At 29.1% G+C, this 12,348-nt stretch overlaps 1 protein-coding gene across 3 annotated transcripts in view; it reads right to left on the bottom strand.

The window, feature by feature from the left end:
- Nucleotides 1-11,900, bottom strand: part of LOC108686431 (tyrosine-protein phosphatase corkscrew-like) — a 34,579-nt gene extending 22,679 nt beyond the window's left edge. For all 3 annotated transcript variants that reach the window (XM_018191742.1, XM_018191743.1, XM_018191744.1), the window contains exons 1-4: nucleotides 11,619-11,900; nucleotides 6,963-7,085; nucleotides 6,662-6,856; nucleotides 6,329-6,491 (exon numbers count right to left, since the gene is read on the bottom strand). In XM_018191742.1, coding sequence (XP_018047231.1) covers nucleotides 6,329-6,491; nucleotides 6,662-6,856; nucleotides 6,963-7,085; nucleotides 11,619-11,656 — 519 coding nt within the window. In that variant the 5' untranslated portion in view covers nucleotides 11,657-11,900. The remainder of the gene's footprint in view (nucleotides 1-6,328; nucleotides 6,492-6,661; nucleotides 6,857-6,962; nucleotides 7,086-11,618) is intronic.
- Nucleotides 11,901-12,348: the final 448 nt, after the last annotated feature.

Genomic DNA, 12,348 nt, shown 5'->3' with positions numbered 1-12,348 from the left:
GTCAAGTATTCTCCTTATATTATATATATATATATATATGAGCCTCTTATTTGCTAGCGATATTATTTATTATTATACATTGACAAATTAATTTGCAATCGTAACAAATCAATCGTTTTTTTTTAACAAATATCACATTTGCTTTCTCTTGATCTGTTTCAATAACAAAATCATTTCTCTCAGTGTAATGTCATGATTCATTCAATACGACTGTGATGACTATTCAAGAGACTACTCTTAATATGGATTTTTTTCAAATAAAATTATACGTATTATACATACGTAAGAAATTACTCGCAGTAATTCTAAATTGCTCAACCTTGTTAAAATATAAACATTCCTAATAGAGCTACCATTTAAATTACATTCATTTAGAAATTTATATCGAATCGTACATGTATTATATGCACTTACAAAAAGATACAGTTTATTTTTAATTTCAACTTGAATGGATCTATTTTAAAAACACAATTTGAAATATAGCTTGTTGAATATTGTTAGGAACTTTAAAATTGTTTCTCATGACGACTCATTGACAATTATATTATGATATCTAACGTTGTAATACGGATATGTAACAGACATCCGTTAGCAAACAAGACGTATAAATAATTTCGCAAACACAAAGATTTTTCGTTGTAAAAAAAAGAAGCAACTAAATTGTTAGATTGTTAAGCAAAATTTGTGGATCGAAATGCATTTACTAGCAATCCCGTACATAGTCTTTTGTAGGACTTTGAGTTTCTCCATTATTTTTTTAGTTTTATATATATTTATAATATTTTCCACTATTTCTCTAAATGACCAATAATTTTTGCAATATTTTGTTGCGATTTTCCTTCATTACATAAAATTGAAATTTTTATTTTTTCACTCTATAGTAAATATTTCGCTCTATTTTCGTAACAATTTTAAATAAACTAAATAAATAAACTAAATAAATAACTAAATTTTATTATAATTTTACTATATCTATAATTTTATTATACCTAATCTACGAAATCGCATTAATATTTAACAATCTGACTGTGTCCAACAATCTAATTATTCTTCCTGTTGATCTAGCAATTCTCAAATTTTTTAATCCATACCATAAACGTAAAAGAATTTTTATTTTATTTTTTATTTTTATCATAGATCACCACTTCAAATTCGATACTCTTACGAAAAATCACGACAATCTTAATGTAATTTAATTATGTTTAATTGAAGGAAGACAAGACGTTATATATGTATTTACAAGTCATTTAACCACTTAATTTAACACATTTAACACAACCATAGAAGATAGTTCTATAAGAATCGTTTGGAAGATTTGAACAATATATTCTGTTTTGCATCGATAACATGCTAGACTCATTTGCCCTTATATAGATATTCTATTTAACAATCTTTTTTTTTGTGTTAATAAACTTACTTATAATTAATAATTTAATTTTATTATTGTGATCAAACTAAAGTGCTTTAGAGCGCTTTAAGATTCTCGCAATATGATATACATCTTATTTCGACAATAGTCGATTATATTTTTTTGGTTGATATAAAGTATTGCTATTGTGTAATGAATAATATTATCGATGGAGACACATGAATAAAATAACTATATTACTAATTTTTAGATGGCCCTTTCATTTTTATAACTATCATTATACATCTTTTATACATTATTCAAATCTTAACAGTGTGATTACACTGTTGGACACAAAAATATACTAGAATAAGACTAACCATTTTCCGTAGTTTTTTTTTAATATGAATTCATTTTCCATTACATCTCAATTTTGAGAAATTTGTAGTTAGTTGCAAAAAAGCTATTTTCACTTGCAAAAAAAGCTATTTTTATAATTTGTCATATTATAATAACTTGTGATGTATTGAAGAAGTTTATTAAAATCAAAATTAAAATAAATATATAAATTAGGAATCATATTACAGATTAGGAATAATGTATGTTGTTAAGACTATGATCACGGTTGCTCTCTTCCTACCGAAGATTTTTTATTCCACTATCTTATCGAAAATCAAATGCCTATCAAAATTACATGTTGTAAAAATAAAAGTTATGAGAATATTATCTTTTTAAATAAATGCAATTTTTACAAAGTACAATTTCAAGCAACTGATTTCCGTTACACTAAACAGTTACACTAAAGTAGTAACTGTGGTAATTCTGATTAACCTTCAGAAGACTTTAACCATCGCTCAATAATTGTTTAAAAATTACTAACAAAAGTTTTATAAATATATCCTGGTAAAAATTTTTCTTATCATTTTTATATGAATTGGAACATTTTTCAGAAATACTCAGAAATATTCGGAAAGTTTACATCTTCTCTCAGAATTTTTCATACAAATGAATTCTGAAATATTCTGAGATTTCTCATCCCATAATTTTTAAAAATATTTTAAAATTTTTTAGATTTTATAACATTTCATAAGAGTTATACTTTCAAAAAATCTTAAAAATCTTATGATATTTCATAATTAACATATATGGAAAATTCTCACCAGGAGAAAAATTTTCATCAGGGTAAAACATAAGTTTTAAGATACAGAATAATAATAATTTAAGGGTGGAGCCTGATGTAACATGCGGAAAATAACGTGATTTTTGGAATTTTTTTTTAAAGAGGTAATTTAATGAAACTTTTTGAAATTATAGAATATTTTTAAAGTTTAAATTTACCAATACTTGGTAAATATAAAGATAGATCTCAGAGGTTGCGACGTTATGCAATCGGCGTGCAGAATAGCATCTGTTGTACTTGTATGAAGCAAAAATTTAAGTGCATGTTAGTTTTATAATAATATTCCGCTCTAGATCAATTTATTTGCTAAGAAAAAAATACCAAATTTACAAAATGACGGGTCTTAGAAAACAAAAAATTGCAATTTTCACAAAAAATTTTCACATTAATTGTGCAATAATAATAATTATTTTATAATAATAATAATATCAAACTAATAGGTTCATCTAGAGGGGAATTTAATTATCTATGTATGCACAGGGAGAAGTCAATTGGTTGAATATTTTTTTAGTTATGCTGCACATCAATTCGAAAAAACATAGTTTAAAGACAAACGCGTTTAAAGATTTGAGATGAAAAAGTATTTGTTTTCGAATTACAACTAATCTACTATTCCAGATCCATATACAGAAATAAACCCATATACGTTGTATACATATAAGAAAACATTTGCCTGATATAATCCAGTTCATAATCAAAGATCTGTTGTGCAAGAGACCAAGTGGAGAAACGGGTCGCGCGCTCGTTCATATAATATATCTGTGTGACGTGCAGGCATAAAATTGTTGGTAGAATCGTTACAATCGAATTTCGACTTTAATTTAGGACTTTGGAAACATTTTTCAGATATGTTCTAACAATTTAGACAAAAAAAAATTGATTTTTTTTTACCCGTTACATCAAGCTCTCCTTTTAAAACTCGTTTTATTGTATAAGCAGGGAGTGTAGAAGGAATCTTGCTTTGCATGGAAAGTCATAAATTTAAGTAAAATTTCATTTCTTGTTATGCATAGAATTCTGCTTCTTTTTCTCCCCCTCCCTCTCTCTCTCTCTCTCTCTCCACAGAGACTCGATCACCAAAAAACTCGAAATAACAAAAACAAATAAATTTGGATTAAAATCTTACTTCGCGTAGAAAGCTGTAAATTCATATGAAATAAAGTTCTACATTCAATCTATTTGTTCAGCTTTTTAATGTTTTTGTTCAGCTCTTTGTTCAGCTTCTCTCCTTCATGAGAAAGAATCAAAATCCACTGCGTGCACACGCTTTGCAAAACAAAGATCCACATAAAACAAGGTTTTGACTTTCCATGAAAAGCATAAACTCCATTTTCCCCTGTTTATAGCAAAACGATGCCTAGAATTGTATTATTCCACATGGGTTTTCAACTTTCTATGTGAAGTAATTTCTAATTTGAAATTAAAATTTAATTCGGATTAAGTTATATTTTTTTCGAAGTAGTGATAAAATGGCAAGAATCTTTTCCCATCCTAACACTTACCTAAAGCGTGATTTACACGAAGCGACTTTTATTCGCTAGAAGCCGCGTCTAGACGGCTTATAGCGAATTCGCTACTAAAAACTTCTTCTAAACAGAGTCTGTTCTTATAGCATATAGTCGCGGCGAATACCGCTTATCGCTAGCTTGTCGCTGGTTTCTTGCTGCTCCCCCAGAGCGAATTTTTAAATCATCAAAGTGAAAAGAAGAATTTTTCCGAAATGCTACTCAAACCGTAAGAATCAGAGAATAATCATGTCATCGAATGATATTTCGAACCGCTTGCTTTGTGACCAACTATTCGCTTGATCACTAACGACCACTTAACGCTGCGATTTCAAAATTTTAATAGCTAGCGAATAAAAAGCGTGTACAAGAAGCATGTACAAGAAGCATGTACAAGAAGCTTTTTATCAACGAATTCGTGAACGAATGAAGAAACTTGCTTCAAGCGAATAGCCGCAGAGTCGAGAAAATTCTGACGAATTAACGTCATTAGATGCGGCTTCTGAATAAAAGTCGTCCCGTGTAAATCACGCTTATATACAAATACGCAAATATGCAAATAATGAATATTTATACTAGGTAAAGTTTAAATTTATTATAATGAATTCAGAATTATAATGAATTTATTATCATGAATTTACCCCAAGAATTTTAAAATTCCTTGATTTTTTGGGTTTTCCAGATAAAAATGGGAAATTTTCATGATACCAATATAAAATATGTAAAACATTTTACCATTTAGAATCAAGGATTAAAAAAAGATGTAAAAAAGCTAATTTATATTATTAAAAACGCAAAAGAAGCTTAGTATAAAATTTTGAGAGCAAATTCAAGCCAACAAAAAATAAATTAGTTGGAAAAAAGATTGCAATTATGAAAGAGAACGATCAAATAAAATTACTGAATAAAATATAAATTTTAATTATTTTTTAAAATCGTTTAAAGTGCACGAGTCTTAAAATATTTGACTATAAATGTTATATATTTTAAAAATTATAAAAATTATTTGGCATAGGAGTAGTTTAAGGGAATTATGAACAAAATTTAAAATTCTAATATTTTTCCTGGTTTTCTATGACCAATTTTAATTTTCCTGACTTTTCCCGATTTTCCACATCTGTAGCAATTCTGTCTAGAACAATTGAAACAGGCAAATTTAAATCATAAAGAAGGTTAGATAAAAAGATTTTTGCCCATCCGAAAAGTAAAATACACGTGGATCATTGTTAAAGGTACTTTACAGAATACGAAAATATGTTTTTTTAAGTCTGGAAACCAATGTGAGAAATTAATAAAATTTGATAATAAAGATATATCAACAATTTTCAAATGTCATGTGTAGTATCACGAAATGTCGCAAACGGTTTAACCGATTTTCTCCAAATTTGATAAATACTTTAGGGATGGGCAAGGTAACATCTTTGTTGATTTTAAAGAAATCGATTCAGGCCCACGAGGAGAGAATATGTTATGTATTCATATGTTAGCATATTGCATGTGACGAATCAGACAAAAACATTTGGTAATCTTTGGTCAGTTGTGTGTTTTAAACACGAGTCCCCTTATTTGCCACCATTCGGGAAGCTTGTTTAACGCACGCATGCATGATAGAAAAGTCCTCTACCATTTTGCATTTTTCGCATTAGTTAACGAATTACTAATTTATGAAAATAGTCAAATTAGCCCGGACTATCGCCAAATGCAAGCGCGCGGCGAGATAAAACAAGTGATATTGACATTAATGCCTAGCGACGGCGAACGCACGCCTCGCTAGGCGGGCTTATCTCGCCGCGCGCTTACATTTTACGGTAACCCGGTAACAAATTTGGTTATTTTTATAAATTAATAATTCGTTAACTAGTGTGAAAAATGAAACAGGACTTTTTTTCTCAGTTTAATTCATTCTATCCCTATGCGAGAAATTTTATTGTTAATTATCAAACATCCTCTATATGAAATTGTTACAGTTCACTCAAATTTGGGTAAACATAAACATTTTCCAACATTAAAAAACAGCTACGCAAAAAAAAGCTGATATCAAATCTGGCAATTTGTTGATAACTCAACTTATTTTTGACATGCAAAGGGCACGCACGCATGCACAGATTTTATATTTGCTTCAAAGTGAATCGGAAACAAATTGTTTGGATTACATCATAAACTGTAGAATAGAGCAATTTTTTTACTTTATTATTTTGCGTACTAATAACTGCGATCTGTTAGTACTCTCATTCACCCTGTTGGTTTCTACTTTTAATTGTATATAAAATATTATTATATATTATATAATCTAACCTGAGATCGTATCATAACGTGTGTAACACGATCATCAGTCCGTACTGATAGTACAAAATCGCCAGGTTTACTTTGAGACTCACGCACCAAGAAAGATCCATTTTTCCCACGTTCCAGCATTAACCGTTCTGCTTCTTTCGCTGACAAATGGCCATGAAACCACCTTTAGTAGCATTTTATTATTAATATATGATATATTATACAATAATTTAAAATAATATTAACAAATATCAATTTTAAAAAGAAATCATTTTTAAAAAGAAATACATAAAAAGATCAAACATTACATAAATATTATATAAAAACATTTTCACAAACAATTATAATTTGTACCTTTCAGTCGTAGGATCAGCACAATTGAGAGGAAATTTAAGCTCAATAATTTCACCATTTTTCTCGCGTAACTGTCCACCATTTTCCATGTAAAATTGTACCAATTCAGAAAGAGTAGCAAATTTTTCACCACCATAAAGATCATAGAAGTCTCCTGCATTTTTTATTTTAATATGAGTTACTTCACCGTTTCGTCTGAAAATAATGAAAATAAAAAAGTATCCGAATTACAAATTAGTATATTTGCATGATTTACAATTAATTTATGTAGTGATTAACTTGAATATAGTTTTGTATTCACCTAACAGACAATGTAAAGTCACCAGGATTTGAAGAACTTGGTCGTGCTAAAAATGAACTGTCAACTCCTCGTTCCATTAACAAACGTTCCGCCTCTAAACCTGTAATATTGGGGTGAAACCATCTGCAAGTGAAATTTTTGTTATTAATAGTATTTCTATTACACACATTTGGTACTGACAATTAATTTTCTGTTAAAAAAGGATTTATCTGTTCAAAATGAGACTTGTTCAGCTGTTACTCATGTAATCGTGGATTAGTTTAACCGAGGTAAAAGAGACTTTAAGTACACTTGTATCAACAAATCGATATGGTATGTTCAGAAAGACGCTATTAGTATTTATTATTTATGTTATTCTATCCTTATTTTACTTCTAATAAATGATGAAGATAGAATAGCTGTATTCAGCAAAAAAAAAGCAGCTTTACAACTGTTGTATAATAATTCTTTAATATGATTGATTTATATTTAGAGATCCAATGAGAAACTAAGAATAAAACCGATCATATTGATAAAGAATTTTATAATAATTGTAAAACTGGTTTTTTCTTTCGCAGCCAATGGCTACGTTTGGCTTACTTGCCGAATGATTGAATGTGGAATTGGTTGGATCTATAAGTAACAACCAATCATGTTCATTTGCTTGGCGAACAAACTAGCTGCTTTGCCAGCTTGAACGCGCCCATTCATTCGCTCTGCGAGCAGACTAGGCAGCTTTGTCTGGCTTGAATGCATCCATTGATACAAATATAGCAGTAATTATGTCTCTCTAAATGCACCACATAAATGCACTTTATAAATTTATGGTGAATTCGATTGAAAATCACTCGCACTACGCTGGATCAGCGCATATTAAAAGCTGCTTTATATAAAATATCTCAATGCAATGATATAATATAATCAACTTGAATCATTAGTAATTTACCGTTTAAAATATTTATATATTTTTACATTCAACTTTGCTAATTTTATGTACACCAGCTTTTTAGTATGCACTGATCTAGCATAGCGCAAGTGATCGAATCCAAGAAACCGAATTAATCAATATACTTTTTATACATTTGAAAACATCACATATTGAAAATATCTTGCATACAAAGTCTTAATCTTCAATTGTTAGTAATTATAACCAGGAAATAGAAGTAACGAAGTTACAGTTACAAGTTACTTTTTTGATAATTTTACTAATAATTGCGTTACTTTTTTTCTTTGATAACAAATAATAATAACAATAATAATAACAAAGTTACATTTTTTTGATAACGATAACGAATTTTACAGTTATCGTTGCATTGCACATGATTGGACACGATATGATACAAGCCACTTATACTGTAAAAAAATTTCTTTACATACATAATAGATGTAAAATGGATTACATGATTAGTCCTGTATATTATATTAGATGTAGTAAAAAGAAATCCATTATTTTTGCATAAAATTGAATGGAAAAATAATGGATTTCTTTTTACTACACCTAATATATAAAAAAAATCATGCAATGTTACGGAAATTATGTAAGTCCATAAAAATTATGTAAATTTTATTGTATAAATATTTTATTTTATATTGAAAATTATATAAATAGGATATTTTGAATATTTTCTATAATCATTCAAATTTTAGTAATATAACAAATTTTTCGCGTATTGTTGTTAAATATATAATATATAATGCGAATGTATTATCATTCTTGTAACTACACATACACATTGTAATTGTACTTCCACAATCTGCGTAGTTACAAACCAAGAAATTTTTATTTGCATATTGCAAATTTACAAACGTGTGGACATTTACAACTATTACAGTAGGTCTCAAAATTATCCATTACAATAGTTGTAATTTTACACAAAAATTTTTTATAGTGCATTGTGCTTGAGACTAGAGAAGCATCCAGGTCTGTCTGCTGTGATTGGCGGTCATAGATTAAAAAAAAATAACAAAAAAGTAACGAAAAGTTACTTTCTCAAGTAACAGTAATTGTAACGAGTTATTTTTAAAAACCGGTAACTAGTAACGACAACTTGTTACTTTTTCTACTCGGTAATGAATAACTGTAACTTATTACTTTTAAAAATAACTTTCTATTCCTTGATTTAATAATGGCCAAGATTAATTATATTCAATTGGTCAATAGTGTATTTAATTAAGGGAGTATAACAAATTAAAATTTTCAAAAAATTAAAAAAATTTTCTTCGGAAGATTGATATCTTAAAAATATGCTTTTGAAAAATTTTTATAAAATTCGAAGTATTACTCAAGTTATGCGAGTTTTATATGAGTTTGTTAAGATACAGGCGCAGTGCTAAATATGCAATATTGAAACTTTAAATGTGTTTTTCTCAAAACTTTTTTTTTAACTGGCAGTGTCTATAATTCGAATAATTTTCGACCGATCGGCCTCAGCTTTGAACAGTAGCTTCACAAAACGAATAGTAATTACAACTTGAATTCTCTACGTCGCCAATGGATCATGTTTTTTGAACATGAAACATACTGTGCAGCATCATATATTTATATTTTGATATATAAAAAGTGCCCAATTGATATACCAATTCATATTTCTAAAACTTATAGTTAAAGAAAATTGACAAAAAAAACTTTTTTTAAGACCTTTACTCTGTTATCTTTTTAATTATCCCAATTCTACATCTTAACAGTTTGGTATCATTATATTGTCATTGCATAGATATTACATATGATAAAAAAACAACAATATAACAATATCAAATTGTTGCTAATAGGCTCTCTATAATAAATCATTATCTAAGCTTTATAATGTAAGTTTTAAAAGCAAAAAGAAATTAATTAATCATAGTTCAATGTGAAAAAAATAATAATAGACTATAATTAGTCAATTTCTTATGATTTAAAATTTAAAGATTATGTAATGGCTTATTTTAGAAAACCCATTATAGAATAAAGATCTAGAGCTATGATTCCATAACTTGTTATGACAATAACGATATCATTACTGTTCTAACGAGTTATAGTTTAGACTAGACGCAGTAAGCGTCTAACAGCGGAGCAGCAATCAATCAGCAAGGCGAAATATACGAAGGCATAAAAAATATCACCTTACTGATTGGTTACTGCTCCACTGTTTGATGCTTACTATATCTAGTTTGAATTAAGCCTAAGCACAAAGATGACCCTGAGTTGTGAAACATAAATCATAAGTTGATCGAACACTATCCATTGCAAAAAATCTACGATTACAATTCGTGTTTCACGATTCAGTTATAACCATCTTGGTAACGAGGTCGTTAAGGCTAATTCTACATTCATAGTCGATAGACTCCTATGGTCTCAAGCCTTTATCAATGAATCGATGAAATTAGCCAACAGCCAACTTGTACAACTAATATAAGCAATTTTCTTAAAACTGATCAAATTTAATTTTATTCCTCCCCAGTTAGTCAAGTTAACTCAAGTTTGACTTGCTGTCGATTATGATTAATAATTTGTAGATACAAAAAAATCATAGTCACCTATTTAGGTTAAGATTTCTGACTACTGATTGTCAACTCATTATAGAACTCTAGTAAGAAAGGGAAGAAATAAAGTTGAATTTGGCCAATCTTAAGAAACTCGATAGTCTTACAATTAGTCAGTTGTACAAATTGGCTGTTGGCTGACTTGACTGCTAATGGACTTGTATAATAAGCCATCACCTAATCTTTAAATCTGAAGTCATAAGAAATTTTAACTGATTATTCTTCTGATTCGTAGATTTGATTGTGATTGATCAATTACTTATGACTTAAGACTTAAAACTTAGATAATGACTTATTATGGAAAGTCTATTAGAGTATATTAGAGGACTATTGAGGGACTACCCAACAAACAAAAATGGATTAAAATGGATTGAAATTTTTTTCTATCCAAATGCGTATTTTAAATAGCAAATACTTGTTTTTTTTTTGGATTTAATTGGATTTAATTAGATTCAATTGAATGCAATTAGATTGAAAAACTGCATTTCCTATTCAAAATTTTGAATTAAACAGTATTCACATAGAAAAAACTAATATTATTTTTAGATTAAAAGGTATAAAGATATGCTCCATCTCTATAAAATGAATAAAAATGCATTTAAGATTGAAAAGCATTTATTTTAACATTTATGAATCAATATTTCTGAAAGTCTGAATCCATTTCAATTTATTTCAATCCATTCTCATTTGCTGGATACTGACTCGTAATAGAATCAGCCTTACAGAATGCACACAGCAACGAGTATTATAAATTATATTAAAAATGATAACATACAAATGCTGCACCTTATACGACCAAGTGGTGACAATTCGTTCCTTTGTATAGATTTTCACTCGCATCATTCTCTCACAAAAAAAAAAACGCAAAACGTAATTGTTATTCTTTACTCTCATAATTAGCATGTGTGAATATAATATAGATATGAGAATGAAGCACACAGGACAGGATTTAAATTGTGAGAGATTGCGGTTGAATCATTAATCTGTCGCGCCAATGCTCGCGATCAAGAATCAAATTGCACTTGAGATTGTTTACGTTGTATCAGAATGAACAATGCTTTTGTATCACTTTTATGAAGAGATATGAGAACTCAAATCGCGACGATCTCACAACCACAAAATTACATGTTTCTTATATGCGGCGAAATGTCTCACCTGCGAGATACCATGTTGGAATTATTAGGACGATTCATGTCAATTATCAATAAATTATTCACAGTGACTCGTTAAAGCGCACGCGGCTCGTCTTGAATTCGGTCATGGGACACTTAACAATTAACAGTTTTCCGATCATACATCAGCTCATCAGATCGTCAGATTGAGAATGAGGCGTTACGATGCCAACACTATTGTAATCTTTGACATGTCCGCAGTCCAGCCAGTCCAGATTACCAGCCAGCTTGTGAAAACAAAAAAAGCTTCGATCGTCGTGCTCGATGTGATAGATAGGTCTCGTTCAGTAGAACTCATGGCTCTGGCTAGGGATGGCGATATACTATCGATATATCGAAATATCGATATTTTCTCAGCCGATTTAGGGATATTTTTAATCAATATTCTTGCCTCCGATATTTTCAAATATCAATATTGAATTTGGTAATTATTTAGAATAGCATACCCCACCTAAAATCTTAATGAAAATACACTCGTCCGATGCGTTTTCACTCAAAATGAAAGAATCTGGCAAAAAAATGCGGCGGTTGATCTCTTGAACTGAGATATTAAGCATCAAAGTTCGAAATTTTAAAGGTTAAGATATCTGCCATTCTCGCTGCAGCACTACGTATACGTAAGATTTGTTCTTTTTCGAAGAATTCTGAAATAATGCAACAAGTTAGAATGAGACAGTTGTAGTTTAGCTCATCGCTTTAAAAATGACAATTCA

The sequence above is a fragment of the Atta colombica genome, unplaced genomic scaffold, assembly GCF_001594045.1.
Source record: "Atta colombica isolate Treedump-2 unplaced genomic scaffold, Acol1.0 scaffold18, whole genome shotgun sequence".
NCBI classification, from domain to species: Eukaryota; Metazoa; Arthropoda; class Insecta; order Hymenoptera; family Formicidae; genus Atta; species Atta colombica.
The sequence above is the reverse complement of the archived record's forward strand: the minus strand, read 5'-3'. Positions and strand labels throughout refer to the sequence as shown.